This window comes from Mobula birostris, chromosome 24, assembly GCF_030028105.1.
Source record: "Mobula birostris isolate sMobBir1 chromosome 24, sMobBir1.hap1, whole genome shotgun sequence".
Lineage (NCBI taxonomy): Eukaryota > Metazoa > Chordata > Chondrichthyes > Myliobatiformes > Myliobatidae > Mobula > Mobula birostris.
The window spans coordinates 63,930,583-63,950,933 of NC_092393.1; the positions used below are offsets into that span (position 1 = coordinate 63,930,583).

General features: G+C 47.4%; 1 protein-coding gene across 3 annotated transcripts in view; it reads left to right on the forward strand.

The window, feature by feature from the left end:
* Positions 1–20,351, forward strand: part of rnf157 (ring finger protein 157) — an 80,899-nt gene that overhangs the window by 31,551 nt on the left and 28,997 nt on the right. For all 3 annotated transcript variants that reach the window (XM_072242233.1, XM_072242234.1, XM_072242235.1), the window contains 6 exons: positions 858–905; positions 1,807–1,878; positions 2,004–2,163; positions 10,208–10,320; positions 16,403–16,635; positions 17,178–17,283. In XM_072242233.1, coding sequence (XP_072098334.1) covers positions 858–905; positions 1,807–1,878; positions 2,004–2,163; positions 10,208–10,320; positions 16,403–16,635; positions 17,178–17,283 — 732 coding nt within the window. The remainder of the gene's footprint in view (positions 1–857; positions 906–1,806; positions 1,879–2,003; positions 2,164–10,207; positions 10,321–16,402; positions 16,636–17,177; positions 17,284–20,351) is intronic.

Genomic DNA, 20,351 nt, shown 5'->3' on the forward strand with positions numbered 1-20,351 from the left:
GGATGACGCGCGGGTAATGACCTCGCGCGCGTTCAAGCTCAACAGTGGGCGTGACAGGGAATGAGGAAAGGTGCAGCTGGCTCATATCGCCAAATCATATCGTTTCCTCGCGGCCCGGTAGCACACGCTTTGCGGCCCGGTGGTTGGGGACCGCTGGACTAGATAGGGTGGAAGTGGAGAGGATATTCCCTCTGGTGGGGTATCCAGAACTAGTGGACACAGCCTCAAAATTAAGGGACAACCTTTAGAGCAGAGGTAAGGAGCAATCTTTTTAGCCAGAGAGCAGTGAATCTGTGAAACGCCCTGCCACAGAGTGTGGAGGAGCCCAAGACCGTGTGTATAATTAGGGCGGAAGGTGATAGTTTCCTGATTGGTCAGGGCATCAAAGGATGTGGTAAGAAAGCAGGTGTATGGGGTTGAGTGGGATCCGGGAAAGCCATGATGGAATGGTGGAGAGGCTTGATGGGCTGAATGGCCTAATTCTGCTCCTTTGTCTTAGGGACTTATGGACACTGTCCTGGTTAGCAGACACAGCATGACATTGTGTTATTCTGTTTACCAGACAGAGTCTGACATTGTCCCAGTTCCCAGTCATAATCTGAAACTCTCCTCTTACCAGAAACAGCCTGACAGTGTCCTGGTTAACAGACACTGCCTCACACCACGCTGGTTACTAGACACAGCCTGACAAAGTCCTGATTACCGGACACAGCCTTTGTTCTAATCATCTTTTTTCCTGTATCTGTGATGTTTAATTTTCTGCCAATCTTCTGTGTCTGTGATGCTGTTGCAAGTGTTTCATTGTACCTGTTTACTCTCACCCTGGCATCGACTCACCGCTCCTGTCTCACCCACAGAGCCCAGACGGCAACTGCTCGGTGAAACCACTCAAACAGAAGCAGGTGGTGAGTGTCCAAGAGAAACCACCTCGCCCTGCGGGATTCCTCTTCCCCTCCTCGTCCACTCTTTTTAACCCTTCCCTCCCCTTCCCCCTCCTTCCCCCTCAGCCCCCTCGACCCTCCCCTCCTCATCCCCCCCACCGCCGACCGCCCAAGCTACCCCTTCCGTCCTCCCTCCCCAACCCCTCCCCTTCCCCTTCCATCTCCACCCTCCCCTCCACCCCAATCCGTCTCTCCTTCCCTTTCGCATCTCACTCGTCATTCCCCGACTCTTCCAATCCCTTTCTGCATTCCCCATCACCCCCTCCCACTTCCCGAACTATCTCCCTCACTCTCTCTAACACTCCCTTGCCTCATTATCTCCCTCACTCTCTCCTTCCCTCTCTCCCTCTGTCCCTTACCTACTCTCCGTCACTCTCTTCCTCTCCCTTTCTCACTCTCTCGCCTTCTCACTCTTCTCTTTCTTTCTCTCTATCTCTCTCGCTCTCTCACTCTCTGTTTCGCTCCACTCCTCTCCCTCACAATCTCCCACACACTCTGTATCCTACACTCTCTCTCCCTTATTCTCTCTCCCTCTCTCTTTTCCTTCCTTATGCTTTCACCCTCTCCCCCTCTCTTTAACCCTCTCTCTCTACCCTCCCCTCTCTTTCACTCTTTACCTATGTCCCTCCCCTCCCCCTCTCTCCCCTCTCTCTCTCCCTCTCTCCCCTCTCTCTCTCTCTCACTGTTCCTCTCTCTCTTCTCTCACACTCTGTCTCCGTCACTCACTTTCACTGTCTCCCTATCTCACCTTCTCTCTCTCTCACTCTTTTCCTCTCAGTCTTTCATACTCCCGCTCACTCTCTTTCCCTCTTACCCTCTCTCTGCCCCCGTCGCTCTCTCATTCTCTCCCTCTCTCTGCCTGCAGGTCGATGGCGTCATTTACCTATTGCAGGAGATCTATGGCATCGAGAACAAAACCAACAGCCAGGAGCTGAAGGTTGGCTGTTGCACACTCTCCTTTCTGTTGACTTTCTGCTCGGTGAGGGGTTGTCTTTGACAGACACCAGACCCCTCACCCTTGGCCCACCACAGCCTCTCTCACCCTCTGCCTTCTGTGTGCAGGTCCCCGACGACGAACTCAGTGACAACAGTGCTGAGTGTGTGGTGTGTCTCTCTGACGTCCGCGACACCCTCATCCTGCCCTGCCGACACCTGTGCCTCTGTAACGCCTGCGCCGACACCCTGCGCTACCAGGCCAACAACTGTCCCATCTGCCGGTTGCGTAAGGACTCCTTCACCCTCACCCTCAAACCCCTCGCCTACCTCCCAAACCCTCACCTTCACCCTCATCATTCCCCTCACTCTCAAACCCCTCGCCTACCTCCGAAACCCTCACCTTCACCCTCATCCTTCCCCTCACTCTCAAACCCCTCGCCTACCTCCCCAACCCTCACCTTCACCCTCATCCTTCCCCTCACTCTTAATCCCCTCGCCTACCTCCCAAACCCTCACCTTCACCCTCATCCTTCCCCTCACTCTCAAACCCCTCGCCTACATCCCAAACCCTCACCTTCACCCTCATCCTTCCCCTCACTCTTAATCCCCTCGCCTACCTCCCAAACCCTCACCTTCACCCTCATCCTTCCCCTCACTCTCAAACCCCTTGCCTACCTCCCAAACCCTCACCTTCACCCTCATCCTTCCCCTCACTCTCAAACCCCTTGCCTACCTCCCAAACCCTCACCTTCACCCTCATCATTCCCCTCACTCTCAAACCCCTCGCCTACCTCCGAAACCCTCACCTTCACCCTCATCCTTCCCCTCACTCTCAAACCCCTCGCCTACATCCCAAACCCTCACCTTCACCCTCATCCTTCCCCTCACTCTTAATCCCCTCACCTACCTCCCAAACCCTCACCTTCACCCTCATCCTTCCCCTCACTCTCAAACCCCTCGCCTACCTCCCAAACCCTCACCTTCACCCTCATCCTTCCCCTCACTCTCAAACCCCTCGCCTACCTCCCAAACCCTCACCTTCACCCTCATCCTTCCCCTCACTCTTAATCCCCTTGCCTACCTCCCAAACCCTCACCTTCACCCTCATCCTTCCCCTCACTCTCAAACCCCTTGCCTACCTCCCAAACCCTCACCTTCACCCTCATCCTTCCCCTCACTCTCAAACCCCTCGCCTACCTCCCAAACCCTTATCTTCACCCTCATCCTTCCCCTCACTCTCAAACCCCTCGCCTACCTCCCCAACCCTCACCTTCACCCTCATCCTTCCCCTCACCCCCAAACCCCTCACCTTCACCCTCATCCTTCCCCTCACCCTCAAACCCCTCACCTACCTCCCAAACCCTCACCTTCACCCTCATCCTTCACCCTCACCCTCATCCTTCACCCTCACCCTCAAACCCCTCGCCTACCTCCCAAACCCTCACCTTCACCCTCATCCTTCCCCTCACTCTCAAACCCCTCGCCTACCTCCCAAACCCTCACCTTCACCCTCATCCTTCCCCTCACTCTTAATCCCCTCGCCTACCTCCCAAACCCTCACCTTCACCCTCATCCTTCCCCTCACCCTCAAACCCCTCGCCTACCTCCCAAACCCTGACCTTCACCCTCATCCTTCCCCTCACCCTCAAACCCCTCACCTACCTCCCAAACCCTCACCTTCACCCTCATCCTTCCCCTCACTCTTAATCCCCTCGCCTACCTCCCAAACCCTCACCTTCACCCTCATCCTTCCCCTCACTCTCAAACCCCTCGCCTACCTCCCCAACCCTCACCTTCACCCTCATCCTTCCCCTCACTCTCAAACCCCTCGCCTACCTCCCCAACCCTCACCTTCACCCTCATCCTTCCCCTCACCCCCAAACCCCTCACCTTCACCCTCATCCTTCCCCTCACCCTCAAACCCCTCACCTACCTCCCAAACCCTCACCTTCACCCTCATCCTTCACCCTCACCCTCAAACCCCTCGCCTACCTCCCAAACCCTTATCTTCACCCTCATCCTTCCCCTCACTCTCAAACCCCTCGCCTACCTCCCAAACCCTCACCTTCACCCTCATCCTTCCCCTCACTCTCAAACCCCTCGCCTACCTCCCCAACCCTCACCTTCACCCTCATCCTTCCCCTCACCCCCCAAACCCCTCACCTTCACCCTCATCCCTCCCCCCACCCTCAAACCCCTCACCTACCTCCCAAACCCTCACCTTCACCCTCATCCTTCCCCTCACTCTCAAACTCCTCGCCTACCTCCTTAACCCTCACCTTCACCCTCATCCTTCCCCTCACTCTGAAACCCCTCGCCTACCTCCCAAACCCTCACCTTTACCCTCACCTCCAAACCCCTCGCCTACCTCCCAAACCCTCACCTTCACCCTCATCCTTCCCCTCACTCTCAAACCCCTTGCCTGCAACCCAAACTCTCATCCTCAAACCCCTCACCTGCCTTCCAAACCCTCACCCTCAAACCTCACCCATCACCCACTCACTTCACCCTCAGACTCTCACTTACCTCCAAAACCCTCACCATCAAACCTCTTGCCTACTCCCAAGCCCTCTGTAACATCTGTGTCGTGCTGGTCTTGTCTTGTGTGACTGGTCGCAGCACCCTTCATGAGAAAATCAAATTGCATAGTACTACACTAGGTGCTAGCAGGCCATCGGAAACTCTAGGTATCGGAAAGAGGTAGTGAATAGGAAACACACACTTCTGGAGGTAAGTTTTGTTTATAAAAATAGGAATATATACAAAATATTTACATGAGTAAGAACAATTCAAAATTCCAACATTCTGTTTAAGTTCCAAATCTCAGATATCAACAAAAAACAAATTCCTTTTTAGTTAGAATCAGTGAGATTCATTAGAATAATCTTTATTACTCTAATTTCTGCAATTAGATCTGGTATTATTCCCTATTTAAAGGTTTACAGATTAACCTTTCCTTATTTATTTATTTATTTTAAATTTTTAAAAATTTATTAATTTACGGGATGTGGATGTCGGCAGCTAAGCCGGCATTTAATGCCCGTCCCTAGTTACCCTTGAGACAGTGGTGATGATCTGCCTTCTTAAACCACTGCAGTCCCTGAGGTGTAGGTGCACCCACAGTGCTGTTAGCAAGGGGATTCCATGATTTTGACTCAGCAACAATGAAGAAAAGGTGATATGTTTCCAAGTCAGGATGGTGAGTGACTTGGAGGGGGATTTCCAAGTAGTGATGTCTCTCCAGGGGTTTCACTCTGAGGTTTTCAAGTAAGTAGGGTGGAGATGCTCATTACTAATTCCACTTGTAACAGTTTATCTCTTTACTTTCTAATCGTTTGCTGTGTTTCTCTCGCTTGTCTGCGCCTATGTCAGCCACACCTCGTTCTCACATAGCTCTTTTTCCAAGTTTCCTTTTTAAAAAAAAAAATCAGTGAACCTCGTTTTCATCCCTCCACAGGTGGAGCTTTCTAACATTACATCTTTGGGGTTTAATAACCTGGGTTACACCTCAAGAGCTGAAGGTTTTGTATTTGAATGCGCACAGTCTATGGAGTAAAGTAGATACTGTAATCTTACAGAACAATTTCAGATTGGCAGCTATGATGTTGTAGGTATCACTAAGTCATGGCTGAAAGATTATTATACAGTGCCTATAAAAAGCATCCACTACCCCCCCCTTGGAAATTTTCATGTTTTATTGTTTTACAACATTGAATCACAGTGGATTTAATTTGGCTTTTTTGACACTGATCAACAGAAAAAGACTCTTCATGTCAAAGTGAAAACAGGTCTCTACAAAGTAAGGGGTAATATAATTACAAATATAAAACACAAAATAATTGATTGTATAAGTATTCACCCACTTTAATTAGACGCACCATATCATCACTGGTGCAGCCAATAGGTTTTAGAAGTCACATAATTAGTGAAGGTGTCCTAGCTATATATAAACCTGTGAGCAGTCAAGGTGTTTCAATTGATTGTAGTAAAAATACACCAGTTTCTGGAAGGTCCAACTGCTGGTGAGTCAGTAAAAACTACACCATGAAGACAAAAAAAAACCCAAGCAACCCTCAAAAAGGTTATTGAAAAGCACAAGTCAGGAGACAAGAAAATTTCCAAGTCACAATATTCCTTGGAGTACAGATAAGTCAATCATCGAGAAATGGAAAGAATAAAGCACTGCTGTATATCTGCCTAGAGCAGGCAGTCCTCAAAAACTGAGTGATCATGCAAGAAGGGGACTAGAGAGGGAGGGCACCAAGAGTCCTGGAGGAGTTACAAGCTTCAGTGGCTGAGATGGGAGAGACAGCGCATACAACAACTGTTGCCCGGGTGCTTCACCAGTCGCGGCTTTATGGGAAAGCGGCAAACAGAAAGCCACTGTTGAAAAAAACTCACATAAAATCTTGGCTAGGGTTTGCCAGAAGGCAGGTGGGAGACTCTGAAGTCAGCCTGAAGAATGTTCTATGGTCTGATTAAATCAAAATTGAGCTTTTTGGCCACCAGAGTAAACGCTATGTTTGGCAAAAGCCAAACACCGCATAGAATCAAAAACACACCATCCCTGCCATGTAACATGGTAGTGGTTGCATCAGGCTGTGGAGATGCTTCACTGCAGCAAGCCCTGAAAGGCTTGTGAAGGTAGAGGGTAAAATGAATGCAGCAAAATACAGGGAAATCCTGGAGGAAAATCTGATGCAGTCTGCAAGAGAATTGTGACTTGGGAGATTTGTTTTCCAGCAAGACAATGACCCTAAGCATAAAGCCAAAGCTACATAGGAATGGCTTAAAAACAATCAAGTTAATGTCCTAGAGTGGCCAAGTCAGAGTCCAGACCTCAATCCAATTGAGAATTTCTGGCTGGACTTGAAAGGGCTGTTCACTCATGATCCCCATGCAATCTGACAGAGTTTGAGCAGTTTTGTAAAGGAGAATGGGGGAAAATTGCAGTGTCCAGATGTGCAAAGCTGATACCTATCCACACAAGGCTGTAATTGCTGCCAAAGATACATCTACTAAATACTGACATGAAGGGGTTGAGTAACTATGCTATCAATTATTTTGTGTTTTATATTTGTAATTAACTTAGTTCACCTTGTAGAAAGCTGTTTTCACTTTGACACAAAAGAGTCTTTTTCTGTTAATCAATTTAAAAAAAAAAGCAAAATTAAATCCACTGTGATTCAATGTTGTAAAACAATAAAACAAGAAAACTTCCAAGGGGGTTAAATACTTTTTATTGGCACTATAGCTGGGAGCTTAATGTCCAAGGAAACACATTGCATCGAAAGGACAGGCAGGAAGTCAGAGGGGGTGGCATTGCCTCTGAGGCAAAAAAATCAAATCAAATCATTAGAAAGAGGTGACATGGGGTTGGAAGGTGTTGAATCATTGTGGATAGAGCTAAGAAACTGCAAGGGTGAAGAGACTCTGATGGGAGTTGTATACAGACTTCCAAACAGTAGTTAGGATGTGGCCTACACATTACAACAGGGGATAGAAAAGCATGCTAAAAGGGCAATGTTACAATATTCATGGGGAATTTCAATATGTAGGTAGATTGGGAATATCAGGTTAATGCTGAATTCCCAGAGGGGGAATTTCTAGAGTCCCAGCAAAGTGGCTTTTTAGAGCAGCTCGTGGTTGAGCCCACTAGAGGATTGGCTATTCCGGATTGGCTGTTGTGCAGTGAACTAGAATTGATTAGAGAGAACCCTTAAGGAAAAGTGATCATAATATGATCAAATTCACCCTGAAATTTGAGAAGGAGAATCTGAAGTCAGGTGTATCAATATTACAGTGGAGTAACGGGAATTGCAGAGGCATGAGACATGGGTTGGCCAGAAATGATTGGAAAAGAACGCTGGCAGGGATGCACCAATGGCTGGAATTTCTGGAAGCAATTCAGAAGGCACAGGATATATACATCCTAAAGAGGAAGAATTATTCTAAAGAAAAGATGACAGAACAAGGGAAGTCAAAGCCAACATAAATACCAAAGAGGGGACATATAATAGAGCAAAAATTAGTGGGAAATTAAAGGATTGGGAAGCTTTTAAAAATCAGCAGAAGGCAACTAAAAAGTAATTAAGAAGGAAAAGATAGAATATGGCAGTAAGCTAGCCAATAATATTAACGAAGATACCAAAAGTTTCTTCAGTTACATAAAAGTACAAAAGAGAGGTGAGAGTGGATATTGAACTGCTGAAAAATGATGCTGGAGAGGTTGTAGTGGGGGACAGCGAAATGGCGGATGATCTGAATGAGTATTTTACATCAGTTTTCACTCTGGAAGACTCTAGCAATGTCAGGGGGCATGAAGTGTGCAAAGTCACCATAACTAGAGAGAAGGTTCTAGGGAAACTGAAAGGTCTGAAGGTAGATAAGTCATTTGGGCCAGATGGTGTACACCTCAGAGTTCTGAAGGATCATGGTAATTATCATTAGTAATTATCTTTAAAGAATAACTTGATTCTGGAATGGTTCCGAAAGACAGGAAAATTGCAAATGTCACTCCACTCTTCAAGAAGGGAGAGAAGCAGAAGAAAGGAAACTATAGGCCAGTTAGTCTGACCACAGTGGTTAGGAAGGTGTTGGAGCCGATTATTAAGGATGTGGTCTCAGGGTACATAGTGAGCATGGTTTCCTCAAGGAAAAATCTTGCCTAACAAATCTGATGGAATTCTTTGAAGAAATAACAAGCACAATAGACAAAGGAGAATTGGCTAACGTTGTGTTCTTGGATTTTCCGAAGACCCTTAACAAGGTGCCACACATGAGGCTACTTAACAAGCTATGAGCCCATGGTATTACAGGAAAGATTCTAGCATGGATAAAGCAGTGGCTGATTGGCAAGGGGCAAGGAATGGGAATAAAGAGAGCATTTTCTGTCTGGCTGCCGGTGACTAATGGTGTTCCACAGGGGTCCTTGTTGGGACTGATTCTTTTTACATTATATGTCAATGATTTGGAAGATGGAATTGGTGGCTTTGTTGCAAAGTTTACAGACGGTATGAAGATTGGTGGTGCAGGTAGTTTTGAAGAAGTGGAGAGGCTACAGAAGGACTTAGACAGATTAGGAGAATGGGCAAAGATATGGCAGATGGCATACAGAGTTGGGAAATGTATAGTCATGCACTTTGGCAGAGGAAATGAAAGGGTTGACAATTTTCTAAATGGAAATAAAATACAAAAAAACTGTGATGCAAAGGGACTTGGGCTGGATTCCCTACAGGTTAATTTGCCTGTTGAGTCTTTGGTGAGGAAGGCAAATGCAATGTTAGCATTCATTTCAAGAGAACTAGAATATAAAAGCAAGGATGTAATGTTGAGTCTTTATAAAGCACTGGTGAGGCCTCACTTGGAATATTGTGAGCAGTTTTGGGTCCCTTATCCTAGAAAGGATGTGCTGAAACTGGAGAGGGTTCAAGGGAAATTCACGAAAATGCAGGATTGAATTTTCACATCACATGCCGGTGATAATAAACCTGATTCTGAATGGCTTGTCATATGAAGAGCATTTGATGGTTCTGGGCCTTTATACTCTAGAATTCAGAAGAATGAGGGGTGACCTTATTGAAACCCATTGAATGGTGAAAGGCCTTGATAGAGTGGAAGTGGAGAGGATGTTTCTTATGGTGGGGGAGTCTAAGACCAGAGGACACAGCCTCAGAACAAGGAGGTGTCCTTTCAGAACAGAGATGAAGGATTTCTTTCACCAGAGAGTGGTGAATCTATGGAATTCTTTCCCACAGGCAGCTGTGGAGGACAAGTCTTGATGTATATTTGAGGCAGAAGTTGATAGATCCTTGATTGGTCAGAGCATGAAGGGACATGGAGAGAAGGCATCAGGTTGGGGCTGAGAAGAAAATTGGATCAGGCATGATGAAATTGTGAAGCAGCCTTGATGGGCCAAATGGCCTAATTCTGCACCTATATCTAAAAAAATCTTTCCCCTCACCCTCCAACCCCTCACCTACCTTCAAAACCTTCACCCTCACCCTCAGACCACCACCCATCTCTCAAACCCCTCGCCTACCTTCCAAACCCTCACCTTCACTGTCAAACCTCTCACCACCTACCAATCCCTACCCCTCTCCCATCCACTCTTCACCCTCCCCTCATCCCTTATAACCCCTCACCCTCAGCCCCCACCCTCCTCCCTCCCCAACCCATTCACATCACAACCCCCTTCCCCCCACACCTCTCCTCACCCACATGTCTCTATCTCTCACCCTCATTCTCTCTCTCTCCGTTTCTCTTTCTCTCCCTTTCTCTCCTTCTCTCTCTCCCTCCATCCACTCTGTCTCTCCCCCTCCTTCTCTCAGCCTTCCGCGCTCTCCTACAGATCAGAGCAATGAGAAAGAAGCAGGATCCCCTGTCGCCCGACACTACCGAACCGGTTATCTCCCCCCAGCTACCGGATCACGACGACCAGCTGGTGAGTGAGGTGGAGGTTCTCCGTTGTTGCATGTACTCAACACCCTGCCGTCTATGGACACAACCCCTCCAACAGTCAGCCTGCTCCGTACCTCCTCTCACCACCACCCTTTCCTGTGTAGATCCATCCTCCTAACCTATGGAAAATGGGACTGTCAATGGTGTAGCCCCAGCATTGGCAGCATAGTTCCATGTACCATCTGGTACAGAGCAGCAGGATCATCCGGTGTGTTCCACCAGTGTTTTAGGCACAGGTCTGCAGACCTCCTCCTGTGGACCTCCAGGGTCCCTGGCACAGGCCCACAGACCTGCCCGAGTGGTCCACCAGTATTCCTGGCACAGGCCCTCAGATCTTCCCGTGTGCCCCACCACTGTTCCTAGCATTGCCCTGTGGTTCTCCCTTTGTGGTCTCCCAGTGCCACTGACACATGCCCTCAGGTTTCCCCATGTGGTCCGCCAGCTTTGCCAGTGTGGTCCCATGGAACATTCTGTACAGGCACTGAGATCTTGCTGTGTGGTTAACCAACATTGCTAGTACGGTGCAGTGGACCACCCAGTACAAACCCTCAGAATCTCCTTCTGGTCTGTCAGTGTTCCTGGCACAGACCCCTAGTTCTCACTGTGTGATGCACCAGTGCTCTGGGCACAGGCCTGCATATAACTCCATCTAATCTACCAGTGTCCCTGGCACATGCCCACAGACCTCTTCCTGTGTGCGACACCAGCATTGCTGGTATGGTGCAAAGGACCACTCAGTATAGACCCTGAGATCTGCCCCTGTGGTATACCAGTGTCCCTGGCACAGGCCCACAGATCTCCCCATCTAGTCCACCAGTGTTGGCAGTATGGTCTGATGGAGCACTCTATACAGACCCTGAGATTTTCCTGAGATCACTGTACCTGGCATAATGCACAGATCTCCCTATGTTCCACCAGTGTCTGTAGTACAGGCCCACAGATATCCCCAAGTTGTCCGTCAGTTGTCCTGGCACAAGCCCGCTGATCTCCCCGTGTGGTCCACCAGCATAACTGGCTCAGACCCACAGATCACTCTGTGTGGTCCACCTTTGTTCCTGGTATATGTGCACAGATCACCCTGTGTAGTCCGCCAGAATTCCCAATATGGTCCCAAGCAGCACCTGGTACAAACCTGCAAATCACCCCTTATGGTCCATTAGGGTTCCTGGTACAGGCCCACAGATTTCCCTGTAGCTCCACCAGCATTCCCAGTATTGTCCAATGGAGCACCTGGAACAAACCTGCAATCTCTTTGTGTGGTCCACTGGAGTTCCTGGCTGAGGCCACTGATCTCCACATTGGTCCACCAGTGTATCTGTCACAGACCAACTAATCTCCCTGAGGGGTTACCAGTGTATCTGACAAAGACCCACAGATCTTCCTGTGTGGACATCAGTATTCCATAAGATATTGGAGCAGAATTAGGCCATTTGGCCCATCGAGTCTGCTCTGCCTTTTCATCTTGACTGATCCAATTTTCCTGTCAGCCCCAATTTCCTGCCTTCTCTGCATATCCCTTCATGGTTCGGACCAATCAAGAATTTATCAACCTCTGCCTTAAGTATACATAAAGACTTGGCCTCCACAGATGCCTGTGGCAAAGAATTCCATAGATTCATCACTCTCTGGCTAAAGAAATTCCTCATCATCTCCATTCCAAAAGGACATCCCTTTGTTCTGAGGCTGTGTCCTCTGGTCTTGTACTCTCCCACCATAGGAAACATCCTCTCCACGTCCACTCGATCAATGCCTTTCACCTGCATTCCCAGTATGATGCCATAGACCACCCATTACAGACCCTCAGATCTCCTTGTATGGTCCACCATTGTAGATGGCACAGGCCCACAGATCTTCCCTTGTAGTCCAGTAGTGTTTCTGGCAACTTATTGTTTTGCCATTACTAGGAGGGAAAGTGCTCAGGAAGCTGAAAGCTCTGAAGTGGATAAGTGACCTGAATCAGATGGTCTACACCCCAGGATCCTGAAAGAGCTGGCAAAGAGATTGTGGAGATGTTAGTAATGATCTTACAAGAAAAGAGCCAGAAGGGGCCATGAGAAGGCCTTGGTGAGCAGGATTAGGAAAACCCCAAGGCATTCTAGAAGTATGTGAAGAGCAAGAGGATAAACCATGTGAGAATAGAACCAATCAGGTGTGATAGGGGAAACGTGCATGGAGTCGGAGGAGGTAGCAGAGGTACTTAATAAGTACTTTGCTTCAGTATTCACTATGGAAAAAGACCTTGGCAATTGTAGGGATGACTTACAGCGGACTGAAACGCTTGAGCATATAGATATTAAGAAAGAGGATGTGCTGGAGCTTTGGGAAAGCATTGAGCTAGGTAAATCTCTGGGACCGGATGAGATGTACCCTGACTACAGTGGGAAGTGATGGAGGAGGTTGATGAGCCCCTTGTGATGATCTTTGCATCATCATTAGGGACAAGAAAAGTGCCAGAGGATTGTAGGGTTGTAAATGCTGTTCCCTTGTTCAAGAAAGGGAGTAGAAATAACCCGGGAAATTATAGACCAGTGAGTCTGACTTCAGTAGTGGGCAAGTTGTTGGAGAGGATCCTGAGAGGCAGGATTTATGAGCATTTGGAGAGACATAATCCGATTAGGGATAGTCAGCATGGCTTTGTCAAGGGCAGGTCGTGACTTATGAGTCTGATTGAATTCTTTGAGGAAGTAACAAAACACATTGATGAAGGTAGAGCAGTGGATGTAGTGTATATGGATTTCAGTAAGGAATTTGATAAGGTCCCCCATGCAAGGTTCCTTCAGAAAGTAGTGAGGCATGGGATCCAAGGGGACATTGCTTTGTGGATCCAGAACTGGCTTGTCCACAGAAGGCAAAGGGTGGTTGTAGATGGTTTGTATTCTGCATGGTGGTCGTTGACCAGTGGTGCGCCTCAGGGATCTGCTCTGGGACCCCTCCTCTGTGATTTTTATAAATGACCTGGATGAGGAAGTAGAAGGATGGGTTAGTAAGTTTGCTGATGACACAAAGCTTGGGGGTGTTGTGGATAGTCTGGAGGGTTGTCAGAGGTTACAACGGGACGTCGATAGGATGCAGAACTGGGCATACAGTGGCAGAAGGATAAGTGTGAAGTGGCTCATTTTGGTAGGTCAAATTTGAAGGCAGAATATAATATTAATGGTAAGACTCTTGGCATTGTGGAGGATCTGAGAGATCTTGGGGTCCATTTCCATAGGACTCTGTAAGCTGCTGCGTAGGTTGACATGTTGTTAAGAAGGTGTATGGTGTGTTGGCATTCACCAACCGTGGGACTGAGTTCAAGAGCCGAGAGGTAATGTTACAGCTGTACAGGACCTTGGTCAGACCCCACTTGGAGTACTGTCACCTCACTACAGGGAGGATGTGGATACTATAGACAGAGTGCAGAGGAGATTTATAAGGATGTTGCCTGGATTGGAAGGTGTTCCTTATGAGAATAGGTTGAGTAAACTTGGCCTTTTCTCCTTGGAGCCACAGAGGATGAGAGGTATATAAGATGATGAGAGGCATTGATCGTGTGGACAGCCAAAGGCTTTTTCCCAGGGCTGAACTGGCTAACATGAGGGGGAATAGTTTTAAGGTGCTTGGAAATAGGTACCAAGGGTATGTCAGGGGTAAGTTTTTCACGCAGAGAGTGGTGGGTGCATGGAGTGCACTGCTGGTGGTGGTGGAAGCAGATGCTATAGGGTCTTTTAAGAGCCTCTTAGATCGGTACATGCAGCTTAGAAAAATAGAGGGCTATGCACTAGGGAAATTCTAGTCAGTTTCTAGAGTAGCTACATGGTTGGCACAACATTGTGGGCCGAAGGGCCTGTAATGTGCTGTAGATTTCTATGTTCTACGTTCTGTTCTATGTTCTAATCACTAGATTCTGGAATGGTTCTGGAAGACTGGAAAATTACAAATGTTACTCCACTCTTTAAGAAGAGAGAGAGGCTGAAGAAAGGAAATTATAGGCCAATTAGTCTGACTTCAGTGGTTGGGAAGATGTTGAAGTCAATTGTTAAGGATGTGGTTTCAGGGTATTTGGAGGCACATTTTAAAATAGGCCGTAGTCAGCATGGTTTCCTCAAGAGAAAATCTTGCCTGACAAATCTGTTGGAATTCTTTGAAGAAATAACAAGCAGGATAGACAACTGGATTTTGTGTACTTGGATTTTCAGAAGGCCTTTGACAAGGTGCCACATAAGAGGCTGCTTAACAAGTAAGAATTCATGGTATTACAGGAAAGATTCTAGCATGGATAAAGCAGTGACTGATTAGCAGGAGACAAGGAATGGGAATAAAGGGAGCCTTTTCTGATTGGCTGCCAGTGACTTGTGATCTACAGGGGTCTGTGTTGAGACAACTTCTTTTTACGTTGTATGTCAATGTTTTGGAAGATGGAAATGATGGCTTTGTGGCCAAGTTTGCAGATGATACGAAGATACATTAGGTGGAGGGGCAGGTAGTTTTGAGAGAGCAAAGAGGCTGCAGGATTTGACAGATGAGGAGAATGGTAAAGAAGTGGCAGATGGAATACAGTCTCAGAAAGTGTGTGATCAAACACTTCAGTAGAATAATTAGAAGCACAGACTATTTTATAAACAGAGAAAATTAAAAAATCTGAGGTGTAAAGGGATTTGGGAGTCCTCATGCAGGATTCTCTAAAAGTTAATGCGATGTTAGCATTCATTTTGAGAGGACTAGAATATAAAAGCAAGGATGTAATGTTGAGGCTTTTAAGGCACTGCTGAGGGTTCACTTGGAACGTTGTGAAGCGTTTTGGGCCCCTTATTTAAGAAAGGATATGCTGACATTGGAGAGGCTTCAAAGGAGGCTCATGAAAACCATTCTGGGTTTGAAAGGCTCAGTGATGCGATGAGTATTTGATGGCTCAGACCTTAATTCAGTGGAATTCAGAAGAATGAGGGAGAGTATCACTGAAACCATCGAATGTTGAAAGGCCTCGATAGAGTGGATATGGAGAGGATGTTTCCTATGTTGGTGGAGCCTAAAACCAGAGGACACAGCCTCAGAGTAGATAGATGTTCTTTTAGAACAGAGACGAGGAAGAGAGTTGTAAATCTGTGGAATTTGTTGGCACAAGCGGCTGTGGAGACCAATTCAGAGGGTATATTTAAGGCAGAGGTTGATAGACTCTTGTCTAGTCAGGGTATGAAGGGATTTGGGTAAAGGCATGAAACTGGGGCTGAGAGGGAAATGAATTAGCCATGATGAAATGGTGGAGCAGACTCAATGGGCCAAATGGCCTAATTCAGCTCCTTTATCTTATGGTCTTGTCTCCCTATGTGCTCCACCAGTGTTCCTAGCACAGGACCACAGATCTCCCCATGTGGTCCACCAGCACTCCCAATATGGTCCCATGGAGCACCTGGTACAGACCTGCAGATCTCCCTGTGTGTTCCACCAGTAACCCTTGCACAGGCTCGCACATCTCCCTGTGCAGTCCCGCAGATCTCCCCATGTGGTCCCATTAATATTCCCAGTATGGTTCCCTGGAATTCCTAGTGTGCATTCACAGATCTCCTTATGTGATCTTATCAGTATCTCAAATAGCTGTAGTGTGTGTCACCATCTGTGCCCTGTCACTCTTTATGATGGAGGCCCAATGTAATGTGGTGAGAACTCCCAGAGCTTTACGTCAACTATAAGTTTGGCCATAGGGCTCTTGGCCCTTGTTCCCGGTCTGTTGGAGACTGTCAGTGGTTTAGATCCGACACTGGTTCCCATGACCCCCCCCCCCCCACACTTTCTGACTGCACACATTGCCCAAAGCACTATCTCTGCAGCTTCCCTGGTCCTCTCCTTGACCTTATGCACTCTGACCTGTACCTCATCAGGCTTGGAGATAGCATCCGTAACGGTAAGATGGTCACGCTCCATTAGATGAAGCACAGGTGGCCACTGGTCCCAAAAGCCGCCACCTACCACCTTTCCTGATGGCTCAAGGACCAGAGGAGCAGGGGTTCCTGACCACCCACCATCACTGACAGCGCGGAGCAAAGGCTTCTCCCAGGCAATGGTGTAAAACCTCTTTCCTTTCTCAGTCATCAGACCCAATTCCCCATGGATACGAGGTGGTGTCCCTGCTGGAAGCACTGAATGGTCCCCTTACCCCTGCCTCGGCACCACCCTTGCGCCTGGTGAGGAATGGCCACCCTCCCTGTCCAAAGCCCCCCCTGGGCCATGCTCAAAGGGCTCTTCCTGTGCACACCTTGTCTTCACTGGACCATGGAACTGAGAGCAAAGATGCACTTCATCTGAAGAAGAGTGAGTTCATGTAAGTGACCATTTCACATCTCTCCCAATCCCTGTCCCTCTCCTCCTCAACTCCTCTCCCCATCCCCCTCCCTCTTCATCCCACTCCTCTCCAATTCTCTCCTTTCCACCTCCTCTCCATCTCCTCATCTCCTCTCCCCTTCTCCCCCCCACTCTCCTCTCCCCACCCCTCCCTCTTCTTCCCCACCCCTCCCTCTTCTTCCCCACCTCTCCCTCTTCCTCCCCACCTCTCCCTCTTCTTCCCCACCCCTCCCTCTTCCTCTCCCTTTCACCCTCCCTCTCCAGTTCCTCTCCTTTTCCTCCTTCCCCTCCGTGTCCCTTCCTTCCTCTAGCTCCTGTCTCCCTCTTCCTTCCTGTCCCTGTCCCTTCCCTCCTCCCTCTCCCACTTCTTGTCCCCCTCCACTTCCCCTCCCTCTCCCCTCCTCCCCTTAACTCCATTCTTCCCCCTCTCACCCTCTTCACCCCTCTCTCTTTCCCTTCCACTGTCCCCTCCCTCCTTTTCTATTGGCACACTCACAGAATTACCCTCATTGTTTTCCCAAGGTCGCTGTCCCAGAATTGCCCGGTGCCGGAGGAAGATGAAGAGAGGTTGGGAAGTGACAGGGAGGTGCCGACATCACCAGAGAGACAACTCCCTCAGGGAGTTGAGGTAAATCCCCGGATATCTCACAGAAATCTCCCCACTCCAACCCTGGGGTCACCTTCAACCTCCCACCCTGGGAATTATTCCTCAACACCAAAGAGTCTTTTTCTGTTGAACAGTGTCAAAAAAGCCAAATTAAATCCACTGTGATTCAATGCTGTAAAACAATAAAACATGAAAGCTTACCGGGGTGGGGGTGAATACTTTTTATAGGCACTGTACCATCAGGGAAAGTTATTGGAAGGTATTCTGAGGGACCATATGTATGAGTATTTGGATAGACATGGGCAGATTAAAGATAGTCAGCATGGCTTTGTGCGTGGTCGGTCATGTCTAACCAATCTTACAGAGCTTTATGAGAAAGTGGATGAAGACAAGGCAGTGGATGTTATCTGCATGGAATTTAGTAAGGCATTTGACAAGGTCCCACCTGGGACGCTGGTCAAGAAGGTTCAGACACTCAGCATTCAAGATGAGGTAGTAAACTGGATTAGATGTTGACTTTGTGGGAGAAGCCAGAGAGTGGTAGCAGAGGGTTGCCTCTCTCATTGGAGCCCCGTGACTAGTGGAGCACCACAAAGATCAAAGCTGGACCTGTTGTTGTTTGTCATCTGTGTCAAGGATCTGGATGATAATGTGGTTAACTGGATCAGCAGATTTGCAGATGACACCAAGATTGGGGGTGTGGTGGACAGTGAGGAAGACTATCGTGGCTTGCAGTGGGATCTGGACTGAAAAATGTCAGATAGAATTTAATGCAGACAACTATGAGATGTTACACTTCACCTGGGACCATTCAGGGTAGGCTTTACACAGTAAATGGAATGTGGTAGAAGAAAGGAATCTGGGAATGCAGGTCCATAATTCATTGAAGGTGGTGTCACAGGTAGGTAGGATCGTAAAAAAAAAAAGCTTGTAGCACATTGGCCTTTCTAAATCAAGGGATTGGGTAGAGGAGATGGGATGTTATGTTGAAGTTTTGTAAGACCATTGTTGAGGCCTAATTTGGAATATTGTATGCAGCTTTGGTCACATACTTACAGGAAAGATGTAAATAAGATTGAAAGAGTACAGAGAATATTTATAAGGATGTTGCCAGGTCTGGAGGACCTGAGTTATAAGGAAAGATTGAATAGGTTAGAACTTTATTCCTTGTAATGTAGAAGATTGAGAGGAGATTTGATAGAGGTGTACAGAATCATGAGGGGTGTAGATAGGGTAAGCGCAAGCAGGCTTTTTCCAGTGAGGTTGAGTGCGATACAACCGGAGGTCAGGGTTAAGGTGAAAGGTGAAAGGTTTAAGAGGAACATAAGGGGAAACCTCTTCACTCAGAGAGTCCACAAGAGCAGAACTACGCCATTCAGCCCATCGAGTCTGCTCCGCCATTTCACCATGGCTGATCCCAGATCCCATTCAGCCCCATACACCTGCCCTCTCACCATATCCCTTGATTCCCTGACCGATCAGGAATCTCTCAACTTCTGCTTTAAATATACCCACAGACCTGGCCTCCACCACAGTCTGTGGCAGATCATTCCACAGATTCACCACTCTCTGGCTAAAAAGAAAATCCTCCTTACTTCTGCTGTAGAAGGTCGCCCCTTAATTTTGAGGCTCTAGTTCTGGATACCACCAACAGAGGAAACATCCTCTCCACGTCCATCCTAACTAATCCTTTCAACATTCAGTAGTTTTCACTGATATCTCCTTACTTTTATATTCTGTTCCCCTTGAAATAAGTGCCAACTTTTCACTTGCCGCCTTTACCACAGACTCAACCTGTAAATTAACCTCCTGGGATCTTGCATGAAGACTCCTAAGTCCCTCTGCATCTCTGATGTTTGAATTTTTTCCCCATTTAGATAATAGCCCGCACTATTGTTCCTTTTACCAAAATGTATTATCATATATTTCCCAACACTGAATTTCATCTGCCACTTTTTTGCCCATTCTTCCAATGTGACTAAGACCTGCAGCAATTGCATTGCTTCCTCAGCACTACCTTCCCCTCCACCTATCTTCATATCATCCATAAACTTTGCCTCAAAGCCATCAGTTCCATTATCTAAATCATTGACAAACAATGTGAAAGTATCGGTCCCAATACTGACCCCTGAGGAACACCACTAGTCACTGGCAGCCAACCAGAAAAGGCCCCCTTTATTCCCTCTTGCTGCCTCCTGCCTGTCAGCCATTCCTCTGTCCATGCCAGTATCTTTCCTGTAACACCATTGGATTTTATCTACTTAAGCAGCCTCATGTGTAGCACCTTATCAAATACCTTCTGAAAATCTAAGTAAATGACATCCACTGCCTCTCCTTTGTCCACCCTGCTTGTTACTTCCTCAAAGAATTCTAGCAGATTTGGCAGACCAGATTTCCCTTTATTGAAACCATGCTGACTTTGACTTACTTTGCCATTAGTCTCCAAGTACCCAGTGACCTCATCCTTAATAATGGGCCCTAACGCTTTCCCAACCACTGAGGTTAGGCTAACTGGCCTATAATTTCCTCTCTTTTGTCTTCTTCCCTCCTTAAAGAGTGGAGTGACATTTGCAATTTTCCAGTCCTCCAGGACCATGCCAGAATCAAGTGATTATTGAAAGATCATGACCAATGCATCCATTATCTCTTCAGCAACCTCTTTCAAGTCTCTGGGATGTCATCCATCTGGTCCAGGTCACTTTTTCCTTTCTAATAGCAATAGCACTCACTCCTGCTCCCTGACATTCATGGAGCTCTGGCACATTGCTAGTGTTTTCCAGAGTAAAGACTGAAGCAAAGTATTAAGTTCATCTGCTATTTCTTTGTCCCGCATTGTTACCTCACCAGCATCATTTTCCAGTGGTCCAATATCAACTCTCACCTCCCTTTTATTCTTTATATAACTGAAAAAGCTTTTAGTATCCTGGTTTACATTATCAGCTAGTTTGCTCTCATATTTCATCTTTTCCCTCCTTATAGTTTTTTTAGTTGCCTTTTGTTGGATTTTAAAAACTTCCCAATTATCCAACTTCCCACTCACTTTTGCTACCTTATATGGGCCTTTCTTTGGCTTTTATGCGGTCCTTAAC